Raw genomic sequence first — 16,128 nt, forward strand, 5'->3', positions numbered from 1 at the left:
AATTCCTGGTGCCAAAGGCAACAATAATTTTGAAAGTAGTCATCCTATCTTAAAAGGATTTATAATAAAATATTTCAAAACATTCCCCAGAAACAGTGAACAAGAAATACATCACAAACAGCTACTGCACCTCAGATACAGGTTCAGCTCAATTGTCTGGGGAAGGTAAGGTTAAAGTCACAGGAAACAGCTGGTCTCAGAGTGATGTGTGCAAGCCTTTCAAAGACAAACTTATAAACAGCTCCTCACAAGCCAGACATCACCTGAATTCTAAAATAAACATTTTTATTAACTGTTTCCATCATTTTCAAAGATTGAAAAAGTCTGACGTCAAGATCTTCAAAAACAACTTTCCATTTGAAAAAAGGCTTTATGATAAAAAAAAAAAAAAATGGTTGAGGTACTTAGTTTCAAAGGAGTTACCAGATGAAATGTAGTTGGTAAACAATAGTAGTCAGCACCGGGGTGAGACCCATTTAAAAACAACCCTACCTGGTGTTTTTATTGTAATTCAAGTTTGAAATACCGAGGAGCTTTTTCACAGAATGGGTTTAAAAATAAAACCATAACAATTGGCAAGGGTAGTCCATGTGTTGCGGGTCTACGAATTCTAACTCTCGAGAATGGCGTGCCAATAATACCCACAGACATTTGTACTCTAAATACCTGCACATTCAGTGGCCTATTCCTGTGTTGTCTACAAAATCAGAATAATTTATTCCTGCGTGTAGAAATAACTTATTAAAAGTTATTTGAGATTACTAATTTCAAGTAATTACTAATTTTATTTCAGACTGCATATTTCCAGTGTCAACATGTTTACATACCAAAAAAAGGCCACTATATGTTAACTGTGTAGAGCAAAATTCAATTTTTCCACTTCCAATTTCCACTGAAAAACGCTGTTATCCTCTACAACTAAACAGCAAGTCCTTCTATTATATGGGGTAGTGGAGTAACCTACACTACAGCATTATCAAGGTTCACTTAGGTTCTTAGTATTTATCTGAAATAAGTCTGAAAATGAGGAATCGAGAAAGTCAGCATTTCAACTTTTGAGAATAAAAGTTCATAAACATACCTTTTGTTGAATTCCAGCTTATGTGATTTTTATGTAAATCTTGCAGGTGATGAAAAGCAAAAAGCAACCAATCTCTCTGTGGTGTTTAGCCTGTTCTTTGAAAGACTATGGGTCACCTGCCCCCGGGAAATTTCTAATTGAACAAAGAATCCATGGGGCAAAGTAATTGTTTTTCAAAGGTGGGTCAGAATGGAACATTTTTATCTTCACTTCAACAGGGAAGCAATGAAATGTAATCCTTTGAGTATCACATTTTTGGTAGATGCTACCGTGGTCTCTTATCCTTATTTCATGAGATCATTAGCCTGTGAATGTGTCCATGTTTTGACTTTAGAAATTTTTAAAACATGCTACTCCTGTGTTTCCTGTAAAACCTAAACATGTATATACAGAGCATCTTCATTCCTCATCAAATGTTTTTCCAGCATGACCAGTGTGCAACAGATATTCAGTTTATAGAACCTGTCTTCTAAGAAAAAATACTTTTAGCTAAACCTCTATAATCATGACAAGAGATTGATTAAAATGCCAAGATAAGAAACAATTTATTATAGAGAGAAGAAAAATTTCTCATCCAAAATATAGAAATCTGTACAACTTTGCCACAATCAATATACATGAACTGTACAAATTTACACCAGTTCATAATTTACCAAATAAAAGATGACTAACAAAGTTCACAAAATAGATGGTGGTTTGTGGAAAAGACTTTTACCCAATTAAGTACAAGGAAAGTTACAAACCAGACCTCCACTTTCTAAAAATAAGAAGTTTACTCAGTCTTATAAAACTACAAGCTAGCAAATGTACAGAGAGCTGGCTGGTGCTAACACCACAGTTGAGACAGTGTCTTTTTAAGGGTCTTTTTTAAAGCCTGTTGCCATGGCAGATTCCGGTCACTTGCTACTTTCAAGGCCAAAAACACAATACAAGGTCTGACCATTTCCCCAGGTCATGCTTACTAGTTTGTCGTTATGTACATTTATACATATTTAAGTGCTAGGTAAAAGTCTTGTCGTAAAATTTCCAGTACTACCATGTTTAAAACGTTTAACTTTCCTATTAAAAGCTGCCGAAAAGGTTAACAATAACAACTTTCAAGTGTAATAGTGCAAATTCCCCTGCGAGATTTACTGCAGAGAAAGATTCTTTGAAATACAGATTTTCTTTAAAGGGATTGATGTAAAAATTTAGGTGTGTCTGGGAGAAACTGAAACCACCCTAGGACTTCCCTCCCTAGCAAATAAAGTGATCATTTACTTGGACTCACAGGCTATTAAAATTAATCATTGAAAGGTACTGTCCAAACTATGGCACTGTCACTTAAAAATTTTTTTTTTTACCATTCTATCTTGTGCCAGATCTTCACAGCTGTGACATGGTTTAAATTCCATAATCCATCCCCAAGAGGAGCCCACCCAAAGCAAAAATCAAATTTATCCATCATCATCAGATGATCCATCCACAGACTATATCTTAACCTGATACAGTCATCATATTGTAGTTTTTGGAAGGGCTCGTTCTGCCCAAGAGAAGTTCCTCCTTACAGCTGATTCGGCTGTCTACCATTTGCACGTTGGTGCTGTTTTGAGTGCTACCTCCTGCTGGTGAGGCTTCATACAGCACACAGATGGAGCCATCCTCTCCAATTCTGTAGGACACTTCATAGGGGTCAACCCAGAGTGTGAGTTCACTTGGGAGAAGCCTGAACAGCTCCTGACTGCTCAGTCCAATCCGCTGTGCTGCCTGTCCAATCAGAGGATCCATTTTATGGTTGATGCGAATACAACGGTAACCCGATCCCTTGCATGGCTTTTCTGGGAACCAGTGATGTTTATAATGTTCTATAGAAGAAAAGAAGAACAGAGAAACAACGCTTAGGATCGTTAGCTCCCACTGCGGATTCCTCCTACCCCAGGCTCCTTCGAGGAGCGAAAATGAAAACTATCAACTTTTTAAAATGTCCAGGATTGCATCCGTTGTTGTGCATGTGCGGGGATGGAAAAAAGCGGGCAGGGTTTTAGAAATAACACAGTAGTACGGGACAAAACAATCTCCAGGAACCAACCGGTTAAGCCGCCAAAACAGGAATCAGGCGCGCAGCCTCGGCCAGTCGGGAAGCCACTGGCACCTATGGCCAGGCGAGAAACTGTTTACTTTCTCCACCCCACCCCAGATGCACACAATGGAGTTGATGGCTTTGGAGATGAGAAGCGCCACCGGACTGTTAACCCCGAAGGGAAGAAAAACAAGCAACCCTAAACCACGCTCTGGGCAGGGCTGTAATTGTGCCGGTGACAAATCCGATGATTAATGGGCAGGGGCAGGAGGCGCGGGGAGACGACACGTCCGTTCTGAGCTGGCTCCGGGGCAGCGGCGCAGCTTCCCACCCCGGGGCTGAGCCGCCGACCACGAAACGGTTGGAGGGAGATGAGGAAAGGGGACGTCGAACCCACCCCAGCCCCACGCCTCCTTTGTCCCCAAATCCGCCGACGGTCCTCGGACCGCAGCTCCCGCCTCGGTGGGCTTAAGTTTCTTTGTTGTGCGTGTTTTCTTCTCCTCTCCGTTTTGCCAGCTGGGGAGAAAGGGGCGCCCTCCGTCCAGCCCCTAAAGCCTCGCGGGGAGCCGCTGTTAGCGGCCACCCAGCGCAACCACACCGGTCCCGTGGCGGGGCCCAAGCGCGACCGGCCCCGGGGCGCTGCCGAGGTTCCCGCAGCCCCGACGGCCGGACTCTGACCCAGGGATGTGGGGCCCGCGTCCCTCCGACGCCCTCGCCCTGCTCACCTGCCAGCAGCTCCTGCAGGCTCTGGCTGAAGGTCTGCAGCTGTCGCTCGCTCGTGAGCCCCTTGGTGCGGAGGAACTTGGAGATGAAGGACACGGCGGCGGCGATCTCGCCTATCATGGTGGCGGCCCGGGTGTAGAAGGGATGCATGGGGGCGGCGTGCGGGGGCGGCCCGGGGCGGCCGGGGCTCGGCGGCGCGGCCCCGACGGCGGAGCAGCCACCCCGGGCTTCCTCACCGGGCGGAAGGCTGAGAGGAAGAGTGGGCGTGAGGGGCGGACGACTACTTTTTTCTTTCTTTCTTTAGACTAAAAAAGTTATTTTCGAGACAAGAGGCGGCAGGAGAGAGGAAGAGACGAGCAATGGCGGCCTGGTCACATCGCTTGGACCTCCCCAGCCGCCTCCGCCTCCAGCTCCGCAGCATCCGAAGATTCCAACAGCTGCATTTCCAGCTCCGAGGGGCGAAGAAATGCAAGCGCCGTGCAGCACCCTTTATAGTGCCACGAAAAGGAAGTGGCGTAGCTGGAGCGTGATGGCCGACTCCAGCCAATCCGAATATCGCACCATTGTGACGCAAGCCGGTTCGGAGCCGAAAGGGGCGGGAAAAGAGTCCAGGAGGCGGGTCCAGAGATAGGGAAGAGAGGGAGGAGCTGACGTAATCCGCTTGTAAACAAATAAACCCGGAGTGGCGGCTGGAGACCCAGTTGCTGTGTCGCGCAGGGAGGGAGGGAACCGAGGGTGCGCGTGTGAAAGCTCCGCCCCCAGCCCTAGCTCCTCCTTCCCGCTTCAGCAGGTCCAGGCTCTGCGCCAGTGCATCCTTCTGCAAGAGTGAGCTGCCTGGGCCCGCTTGCCCTGGAGTGTAAGTGCTGGGTAAATAAGAACCGCCCGGCGCAGGCTGTGTCTACTCTTCGCGCCGCCTTCTCAGATCGGGCTGCATGTCCCCACTCCGTGTTTACATCTCGTTCCCGCTGCGGGTCTCGGTGACTGGCTCCTCAAGCCGGAGACGCGTGTGGTACGGCGCGATGCGGGCGCCAGCGCTGTGTGTGCTGGCGGTGCGCTGCGCGAGTGCGGGGGAAAGTGGAGGGAACGGTCCTGCGGGGCGTACTGTCCAAGAAAAAGGACTGCAGCCTCGGGGAGCCAGGGTCCCCTCGCAGACGAGCTGCCAACGCCGCGGAGCCGTTTCTGTTCCACCCTAGGGGAGGAGTAGGGGGATATCTTTGTAAAAGTTTAATTGCAAAATAAGTAGGTTAGTAAGGCCATTTGTGGTTGCTGTTTCAGTAACTTCAGCAGTCAACGGAGAGAAGAGTGGAAACCTTACTGGATGCGGACAGGAGAGCCAGTTACTGAAAGCAGATATAACGCGGATCCTGTAAAGAGTGGTGTGTATCCAAAAAAAAAAAAAAAAAAAAATCTGTACAGTGTATTTTAAAACTTGTGTGCACAAAACCGAAGATTTTCTTTTTTACCTAGTCCAAATGCCGTCCTAGCCTGAGTCCTGCTCTTTATAAAAATAAAATAAAAAGAATTTGAAGCTTGTGAAAGTATTAAGTGCAGACATTTAAGTTTATTTGAAACCCTACCAAAAAAAAAAAAAACAACAACAACAACCTTAAAAACCAGTGTAACAGGAAGGCGGGAGCCTGCTAAAACGATTAGGCCTAAGACAGGGTTAACCCCAACTCCATTAAGGAGAAGGGGGAAAAGAAAAAAAGAAAGATGAAGGGAGGCAGGCAGATGGAGAAAGCAAACAGGAGGCAGAAGTTGAACTCTACCAGATGGAAATAAATATCCCGACCTTAGTTGATCATCAATATTGCAAAACATACCACTTTGAGTGTTTTTTTTTCTTTTTAATACTGAGCTAAAGGATATAGAAATGAAGCAAAAATAATGACATTATAAAACAGGAGAAAACGTTTTATTGTTTAAAAAATATGTAAAACTCGATTTGAAAAAATAACTTCTAGATTATTTTTTCGTTAGTACACATAACTAAGTAGTTACATGTGAAAAATTACTTTAAAGAGTGTTTTTTTTTTCTTATAGAACTTTTCAGATATAACTGTGCTGAAAAATAGTAATTTCACTGGAGGCATGAAACCTCTTTTACTACTCAGAAAGAAGATCGAGAAGCAAAAGTAAATTCATGAAATTACCATAACACTAGAATAACAATTCCTGGTCTCCCACCTAACCTGACCCACCCTTAGTTCCCTGCTTTCACTTACATTGTCGTTAATGTGTCACTGAGTACAAATTAGGAGTCAAGTGAAAGTTTTTCTCTTCTAAACCTGGTCTCCAACTTGGCCTCTCGCTCATGTGCTTAAATTGACTCATCTAAAAAACAGAAATATTAAATCAACAAAATGCTAGGATTGGACTCAGACTTCCCCCAAGCCCTTGTTCTCCATACTATTTTTAGCTGCCTGCACTAGCAGCAGCAGGACCCCTTCTGAAAGCCTTATAAAACCAGTTGAACAGGGTTAACAGAAAGTTTAACCCACAGACTCAGGGAGAGTTACTTCCCGCACTGAGTTTTTTAAATTATATGTGTGTGTTTCCCACCTTAAATCATCCCATTAGGAGACAAACTGATTTGAGAAACTACAGTAATTTTTAACCTGGGAATCTACAGAGTACTCAGAAAAAAACTGGAAATAAACATTAGTCTTAAACGTAAGCCGTAGATGGTACATAATGTTCATTGCTAATAGTTTTCAATTCCTGACATATATATGTTTAGTCACATTTTCTGGAAGTTTAGTCAGGCCCTTCCCATCTGGGAAACAAGCAGGTATTTCTGGACAGCTTTTGAATTACAAAGGTGCTTTCTGTGTTGTTATGCTAAGTTTACCAAGGCTCTCCCAAGTACTTTATTATTATCATGCAATTTGATAGTAATTTATGAAATTTTTTTTTTTTTTTTTTTGAGACAGAGTCTCGCTCAGTCACCCAGGCTGGAGTGCAGTGGCGCGATCTTGGCTCACTGCAGCCACCGACTCCCAGGTTCAAGTGATTCTCCTGCCTCAGCCTCCCGAGTAGCTGGGATTACAGGCATGCACCACCACGCCTGGCTAAATTTTGTATTTTTAGTAGAGATGGGGTTTCACCATGTTGGCCAGGCTGGTCTCAAACTCCTGATCTCAGGTGATCCACCCGCCTCGGCCTCCCAAAGTTTAGGGATTGCAGGCGCCTGGCCTAATTAATTTCTAAAACTTAGAACATTTCTAATCAAAGTATTAAAAATCTTAGGAATGCTGTCAAAACAAATTCAAAAAATGAACCTGGGTTTTAAAATAAGTTGACAAATAAAAGCACAAATATTAGATATTGTTTCCCCAGTTGGACCCGCCCTTTCCCTGAAGGCTCATTAGGGCCAGGGCCTTCCAGACTGAGCCAGAGGCAACCTGCCTGTTGCTAGTGAGCTAGCTGCAGTCACTAAAGTTGTGCTTATTACGCACCTACTTCCAGATAGAGTGCTAGGTGTCTAGAAAACTCACAACTTAACCAATAAGTACAGAGTCAAGTGAGAGAGTTCTTCAGAGAGTGTTAATGGCAAATAGAGACAGGGCATTTATTTATTTGTGTGTTGCGGGGCAGAGGGAAAATAAGAAAACCCCAAAAGTGAATGATCTCAGCTAAGCCAATGAAAGTGACCCAAGATTAGTTCTCCTTGGAGGAAAGGAAAGGGCTTGATCTTGGAGTATCTTAAAGGCATAAACCAAGGAGGATAAGTATTGTTGAAAAAACTGGTAGATGGAGGCAGGCAGGCATAGGGTACTTGAGAGTACTCTTGAGAGTATTTTTAGCAGACAGATTATATGATCAGATTTATATTTAAATAATTTAGCTTTTCTTGTGGGCTTATGTCTTCAACTAGATACCTATGCCTCTTATTTATCTATTTTTTTGTTACCCACAGAAAGGAGAAGACCACTTTTAGTTGCCTCCCTGCTAGCCCCCTGACTTGCTCTGCTTGAGTAAGAATCCAAGGACACAAGCTAAGACATTTGCACTGGGTTTAGATCTACTGCGATTCAGAAAACACAAAAGAACTTGCAATCAGAGGGTGACACATAATGATTTTAGACAAAACTCAGTTTCTTCTTGTGGAAGCTATTCAGATTGTTTGGAGAGTGGGAGGAAAAAGGAGTGAAGCATCGCTTAACAACAAAAGTAATAATGCAGGTTATTATCATTTTATTGTTAACAATGCATCAGTGCTAAGTGTTTTACATGCTTTCTCTCTCTCTCTTTTTTTTTTTTTTTTTTTTGAGACTCACTCTGTTGCCCAGGCTGGAGTGTGGCGGTGCGATCACAGCTCACTGCAACCTCCGCCTCCTGGGCTCAAGCTTATCTTTCCACTCAGCTTCCTGAATAGCTGGGACTTCAGGCACGTTCCACCACGCCTGGCTAATTTTTGAATTTTTTGGTAGAGACGGGGTTTCACCATGTTGCCCAGGCTGGTTTTGAACTCCTGGGCTCAAGCGATTCACTCACCTCCGCCTCCCAAAGTGCTGGAATTGCAGGCATGAGCCACCGCACCCAGCCATGCTTTCTCATTTAATTCTCTAAGAAACCCAATCGAGTGAGTATAGTTGACAGCATTTAACATATAAGAATACAGTCTTAAAGAAAATAAGTAATTTACCCAAGGTTTTACAGCCAGATTTGAACTCTCAAGTCATGGACTACAAAATTTGAGCTCTAAATACCTGGTAGGGTTTTCAAGGGAGCTCCTGATATTACCTTTCCTAAAAAGGACCTTGAGAAATAAAACCTGATAAAGTTAGAAGACCATCTGGAGATGAGTAGAGATAGTAGTAGGAAAAAAAAAATCAAAACTCAAGGCAGCTGAGGGGACATCTCATAGCTGACATAATCTGTAAGATACAGCTACATTTATTAAAAGGCCCACTGGAAAACGAAACAAGGAACATATTAAAATGTTAATCTGCCAAATAATTTAACTGGAATGAAAATTATCCCTAGGTACAGATAAGAGAAAGTAGCAAAAGTGCTTTCTATTTAAGACCGTTTAAACTTTTCATTTCCCCTTTGGCCTAAATTGACAAAAGGAACCAGGGGCCTGGTCAGTTCCACAATCTCTCTTGCCCAGCAACTGAGGCGGGCCCTAGAGGGTTCGGTGGGGGAGGTGGGAGGGCAGCAAGGAGGGATGGTTTTGTGTCCAGGTCACTGTTGAATCTGATCAGTGGCCTCCGGGAATTCTCACTCAACTTTCTACTGCATACCTGCAGGGCCATTTCTCAAAGCTGGGCTCCTCCCCAAACCTTCTCCTTCCTGGTGCCAGAACCTCCTGGCCTATCTCTTTTTAAAGCTCTCACCGTCTATATTGTCACCGGAGGCAACCACGTGGTGGTCAGGGTTACTGAGTGTTTATCTGCACCCCCCAGCTGCCAAAGACCTCTTCAATTTTGAGGTTTAACAGTAGACAGCCGGGCGCGGTGGCTCACGCATGTAATCCCAGCACTTTGGGAGGCCGAGGCGGGCGGATCACGAGGTCAGGAGATTGAGACCATTCTGGCTAACACAGTGAAACCCCGTCTCTACTAAAAATATAAAAAAATTAGCCGGGCGTGGTGGCGGGCGCCTGTAGTCCCAGCTACTCAGGAGGCTGAGGCAGGAGAATGGCGTGAACCCGGGAGGTGGAGCTTGCAGTGAGCCGAGATCGCGTCACTGCACTCCAGCCTGGGCGACAGAGCGAGACTCCCTCTCAAATAAAATAAAACAAACAAAAAACAGTAGACTGGGGAAAGAGATAATAAGAATTAACTCTGGAACATTGGAAACTTTGAAAAATCGTACAAAGTTCTTACAAATTATGATCCTGGCGTATAGTATTTATAACTTTCTGAAGGGGGAAGTGGGGTACATGGACCTCCCCTTCCTTGTATTCATTTAGTTTTTGAAACAGGGTCTCTCACTCTGTCACCTAGGCTGGAGTGCAATGGCAGGATCACAGCTCACAGCAGCCTCTACCTCTCGGGCTCAAGTTATGCATGGCCACTCCCCCCACCCCTACCCCGCAGCCTTCCCCACCTCAGCCTCCTGAGTAGCTGGGACTACAGGTGCGCGCTACCATGCCCAGCTAATTTTTTTGGTTTTTGTAGAGACAGGGTTTCCCTATGTTGCCCAGGCTGGTCTTGAACTCGTGGGCTCAAGCGATCCTCCCTCCTCAGCCTCCCAAAGTGCTAGGATTACAAGCGTGAGCCACTACGTTCAGCCTCCCCTTTCCCTTAAACTAATGAAGCAAGGGATTGGGACTTCTCACTGGTTCTCCCAATGTGTTCCCAAAACCAGTAGCATCAGAGTCTTCCTGGGAACTTGATAGGAATGCAAAATTTTGCCTTCATTCTAAACCTGTGAATTAAAAACTCTGGGGATAGAGTACTGTCTAGGTACTAATGTTGGAGAACCATTGCTGTGAAAAAGTAATGGCAAAATTCTGTAATTAAAAACAACACTGAAGAGATACCTGCACTTCCATGCTTATTGCAGTACTATTCACAATAGCCAATATATGGAATCAACCTAAATGCCCATCAGTGGATGAATGGATAAAGAAAATGTGGAATATATACACAATGAAATATTCAGCCATTAATAAAAGCATGAAATCCTGTCATTTGCAGCAACGTGAATGGAACTGGAGGTCATTACGTTAAATAAAATAAGCCTCTTTTTTCCTGTGCTGGAAAAACAAAATAATTTTAGAACAATTGAAAAATAAGCCAAGCACAGAAAGACAAATATTGCATGTTCTCACTCATATTGGGAGCTTAAAAAGTGGATCTCATGGGGATGGAGAGTAGATTGATGGCTAGATGGCTACTAGATGCCGAGAAGGCTAGGTAGGAGAAGGGATGAAAAGAGATTCACTAATGGATACAAAATACAATTAAATAGAAGATTTAAGATCTAGCATTTGATAAATCAATACAGTGACTATATTAAATAGTAATCTATTATATTTCAAAATAGCTATTAGAGAATAATTTGAATGTTCTCAGTATAAAGAAAAGATAACTGTGTAAGGTGATGGATGCCCCAATTACCCCAGTTTGATTATTACCTATTATATGAATGTGTCACAATATCACATGTATCCTGAAAATATGTACATCTATTAGGTATCAATAAAAATAACCTGGCCAGGCACGGTGGCTCACGCCTGTAATCCCAGCACTGTGGGAGGCTGAGGCGGGAAGATCACGAGGTCAGGAGATCAAGACCATCCTGGCTAACACTGTGAAACCCGTCTCTACTAAAAATACAAATAAAAAATTAGCTGGGTGTGGTGGCAGGCACCTGTAATCTCAGCTACTTTGGAGGCTGAGGCAGGAGAATGGTGTGAACCCAGGAGGCGGAGCTTGCAGTAAGCCAAGATTGTGCCACTGCACTCCAGCCTGGGCGACAGAGCAAGACTCCGTCTCAAAACAAACAAACAAACAAACAAACAAACAAACAAACAAACAAAAACCTCACTTTTTTTCAGGTATATACCATATCCAATAGAAATCTCTTTCCTTAAAAGAAAAAGCACATCAATTGAATAGGTAAAAGCTGCCTTTAAAATGAACTAAGTTTTCAGTGAGTTATTTGCTTCCTTTAGGTTCTATAGTCTGGGTAAACTCCATTCTTCCCAGTTTCTGAGACAATAAGCAAGCCACAGCTACTCTTGTCCACTAATGGTGTTCAAATTTTGCTCTCGAGAGAGGCTAATACTCAGGAAGCTTGGTAGGATACCCATATAATCAAATGTTGGCATATTCTATACTTTATTTTTACTTTTTTTTTTTTTTGAGACGGAATCTTGCTCTGTTGCCCAGGCTGGAGTGCAGTGGTGCAATCTCAGCTAACTGCAAGCTCCGCCTCCTGGGTTCACGCCATTCTCCTGCCTCAGCCTCCTGAGTAGCTGGGACTACAGGCACCCGCCACCACGCCCGGCTAATTTTTGTATTTTTAGTAGAGACGGGGTTTCACCATGTTAGCCAGGATGGTCTCGATCTCTTGACCTCGTGATCTGCCTGCCTCGGCCTCCCAAAGTGCTGGAATTACAGGCGTGAGCCACTGCGCCTGGCCTATTTTTACTTTTTGTATACTTTGTTTTTACTTTTTCTTTTACTTTCAAAGAAAAACAGCAGGGCTGGGCGTGGAGGCTCACACCTGTCATTCCAGCACTTTGAGAGGCCAAAGCAGGAGGATAGCTTGAGGCCAAGAATTCAAGACCGCCCTGGGCAACATATTGAGAACCCCCTGTCTACAAAAAATAAAAAATTTATCTGGGGTTGGTGGTGTGTGCCTGTAAGTCCTAGCTACATGGGCTACATGGGAGGCTGAGGCAGTAGGATTGCTTGAGTCCAGGAATTTGAGGCTACAGTAAACTATGATGGTGCCACTGCACTCCAGCCTGGGCAACAAAGCAGGACCCTGTCTCTTAAAAAAAAAAAAAAAGAAGAAGAAGACAAAACAGCAACTTGTTTTTTTGCTTTTTTTGTTTGTTTGTTTGTCTTTATGGAAACTCAAATTTAAAATCTCAAAGTAGATTAGAATTTAGGTGCATTAAGATGAAGTCACAGCCGGGCACGGTGGCTCAGGCCTGTAATCCCAACACTTTGTGAGGCCAAGGCAGGCAGATCTCGAGGTCAGGAGATCGAGACCATCCTGGCTAACATGGTGACAGAGACAGAGACTCTGTCACCATAGTGTCTCATGGTGTCCCTGTCTCATGGTGACAGAGACAGAGACAGAGGAGCGAGACTCCTGTCTCTACTAAAAATACAAAAAATGAGCCGGGTATGGTGGCGGGCACCTGTAATCCCAGCTACTCAGGAGGCTGAGGCAGGAGAATGGTGTGAACCCGGGAGGTGGAGCTTGCGGTGAGCCGAGATGCAGCCGCTGCACTCCACCCCAGGCCACAGAGCGAGACTCTGTCTCAAACAAACAAACAAAAAAAGATGAAGTCACAACATTCTCTTTAAACTAGGTAGTCAAGTAAAACAAAAGAACATTCATGTTGCAAAAGTACTGTATAACAAAACAAATAAATATAAATATAGAAGGCCTACATATAGATATCCAACATGATTGTGGAAAAGATGTGGACTCTCATGCACCTGAATATACGTCAGCGGGAATTCAAGGATTGAAATCCTACTAGTAAATACAATTTAGGATATATTCACTTAATGGGGCATAGCAAGTTAGACACTTAAATTCCTGAAAAGACTATGTTCTAGCCATGGAAGAAAAGTTTTCTAAAGAAAAAAAATAGTTATGACTGGCATATCAAAGAGCATGTATTTTTCTTTTGAGACCAAGTCTTACCCTGTTGCCCACGCTGGAGTGCAGTGGCATGATCTCAGCTCACTGTAACCTCCACCTCCCAATTTCAAGTGATTCTCGTGCCTCAGCCTCCTGAGTAGCTGGGACTACAGGCGTGAGCTACCATGTCCGGCTAATTTTTGTATTCTTAGTAGAGATGGAGTTTCACCCTGTTGGCCAGGCTGGTCTCTAACTCCTGACCTCAAGTGATCCACCTGCCTCAGCCTCCCAAAGTGCTGGGATTACAGGCATGAGCCACCACACCGGCCAAATTACATGTATTTTCTGATGAGGATGAGGATGAGGATAAAGTGATAGCCTCCCCACTATTTTGTGTTCTCTCATCCATTTACTTAATAAATACTTATTTTCCCTAAGTGAAGCAGAAGCAGTCTTCAGCTAGATAATATAGTGGGCCTTCTGAATCCTCAAGTTCTGCACTCATGAATTCAACCAACCATAGATTGAAAATATTTGGAAAAATCTCTGGCACAGTGGCTCACAGCTGTAATTCCCGCACTTTGGGAGGCTGAGGTGGGAGGATCACTTGAGCTCAGGAGTTCAAGACCACCCTGGGCAACATGGCAATACCCCATCTCTACAAAAAATACAAACATTAGGCATGGTAGTTTCAGATACTTGGGAGGCTGAGGTAGGAGGATGGCTTGAGACTGGGAAGCAAAGGTTACAGTGAACAAAGATCACGCCACTGCACTCCAGCATGGGCAACAGAGGGAGACCCTGTCTCAAAAACAAAGAAAAGAAAAGGAAAATATTCGGAAAAAACAAAACAATAAAAAATAATACAACAATAAAAATAATACAAAATTTTAAAATAAAGTATAAAAACTCTTTACGTAGCATTTACATTTTATTAAGTATTGTAAGCAATCTAGAGATGATTTAAATTACAGTCATGAGCTGCATAATGACATTTCAGTTAATTAGAGGCCACTTGTAAGAAGATTCTTCCCCTAAAATTATAATACCATAATTTTACAGTTCGTCTATCGTTATGTTTAGATACACAAATACCATTGTGTTACAATTGTCTGCAATATTCAGTACCTTAACATGATGTATAGGTTTGTAGCCTAGGAGCAATAGGCCATATACCATATGCCTTAGGTGTATAGCAGACTCTACCATCTAACTTTGTGTAAACACACTCTATGATGTCTGCACATGATGAAATCACCTATTGATGCATTTCTTAGAACTTTAAGCAATGCATGACTGTATACAAGAGGATGTGCATAGGTTGTATGCACATACTATGCCATTTTATATTAAGGACTGGGGCATCTTTGAATTTTGGTATCCTTGGAGATCAGGGACCCAATTCTCTGAGGATACCCAGGGAGAGCTGTATTCACAATCTGATGTGGTTGAATGTTGTTGGGTCGAAGAAAACAATTCCCCAAAATATGACACTTTGCCATACTGACTGCTTTGGAAATTGAAAGTCCTGAAAAATTAGCCTCAGAACCACGGTCTCTCTGTGACCTTTCTCCTTTCTCCCTGCCTCTCATATCCTCTTTCCCAAAGCACCAGGAGAGACTCTGGAATGTCCTTATCTGACTAAGAAAGCTTAAGTGCAGTTGTCTTAATACTCCCTTCCAAGAAATCTGGTCAAATAACCAGGAAAGATCAACCACCAGAGAAGAGCAGAGACTGGAGTTACTATGCTAAGACAGATTTTTCATCTATTCTTCTGAGTGCAGCTCCAAGAAATTACCTGGGGGACTCTATCTGTGAAATATGACAATGGTTGTTCTTGCCCAGCTCCACTCCTCACCTTCCCACAATGTCTGCCTTCAGCCTCCCTAATCTATCCATTCTCCCTAATGACTTAATACCTATCAGAACAATTATATACATTCCCCATCTCCCCTTGAAAAAGGGTATATAAGTATCTGAATCTGTGATATTCTGAAATATACATTTGGTTTCCCTCCTGCTTCCTGGCATACAACCCCTAAAATCCTTGGACTCTCCAAAGTTATTTCTTTTTGTATGCTAAAGTAGACTGATAGCTTCAGGGTAGGACTGGTCACCTGAAAGCCAAAAGCATGATTAGAGGGTTGGGACTTTCAGCCCTACCTTCCAACTTCCACCAAGAGGAAAGGGGCTGAAGGTCCACTTGCTCACCAGTGGCCAGTGGGTTAATCAATCATCCTTATGTAATGAGGCCGCCATAGAAACCCAAAAGGACAGGGTTCAAAGAGCTTCCAGAGAGCTGAACATAAGGAGTTTCCTGGAGGGTGGTGGGCCCCACGAGGGAATGGAAATTCCATGCGGGTATACCTCACCCGCCCAGAGAGGAGGTCTTGGGAATCCCAACTTGAAGCCAGTAGACCAGAAGTTCCAGAGGCCTGCTTCTTGATGAATAGATAATGAAGAGAAAAAAAAAAAAAAGAAAGGAAGAAAGAAAAAGAAGTTCCAGAGGCCTGAGCTTGCTACTGGTGTTTGGGGTGGTGGGCAGTTTTGGGGTCTGAGCCCTCAACATGTGGGATCTGACATGATCTCCAGATAGATAGTACTGGAATTGAATTGGAGGACACCCTTTTGTGTTCACTGCAGAAGTGATTGGTTGGTTGGTGGTGGAGAGAAATTCCCACATATTTTGGGGTCACAGAAGTCTTCTGTGTTGATTGTTATTGTGTTGGCTTAAGAGCAGAGAAAATACATGGTTTCAGAATTTTTGCTGAAACAGTACCACACTGGGTATTAGGGCAATTATTCTGTGATTTCCTCCCCATGCATATTAATAAGTTTGCATACCTAGTCTCCTGTTCTACCTGTTGCCAAATTTTCAGTGAACCTTCAGAGGGCAAAGTGAAAGTTTTCCCTTTGGCCCTAAAATATGAACGCAAAGCATCCTTTTATTAGCATTAAAGCATGTGTTTAAAACATTCCATAT

The 16,128-nt window shown here is 43.6% G+C and overlaps 1 protein-coding gene across 1 annotated transcript; it reads right to left on the reverse strand.

Moving 5' to 3' along the window:
* Positions 1–1,601: 1,601 nt before the first annotated feature.
* On the reverse strand, positions 1,602–5,243 carry BTG1 (BTG anti-proliferation factor 1). Its single transcript, XM_019038967.4, has 2 exons — positions 3,866–5,243; positions 1,602–2,925 (listed from the first exon to the last, which is right to left on the reverse strand). The coding sequence occupies exons 1-2, from the start codon at positions 4,011–4,013 to the stop codon at positions 2,558–2,560; spliced, it is 516 nt and encodes a 171-aa protein (XP_018894512.2). The 5' UTR covers positions 4,014–5,243; the 3' UTR covers positions 1,602–2,557.
* Positions 5,244–16,128: the final 10,885 nt, after the last annotated feature.

The sequence above is a fragment of the Gorilla gorilla genome, chromosome 10 (assembly GCF_029281585.2).
Source record: "Gorilla gorilla gorilla isolate KB3781 chromosome 10, NHGRI_mGorGor1-v2.1_pri, whole genome shotgun sequence".
Classification (NCBI taxonomy): domain Eukaryota; kingdom Metazoa; phylum Chordata; class Mammalia; order Primates; family Hominidae; genus Gorilla; species Gorilla gorilla.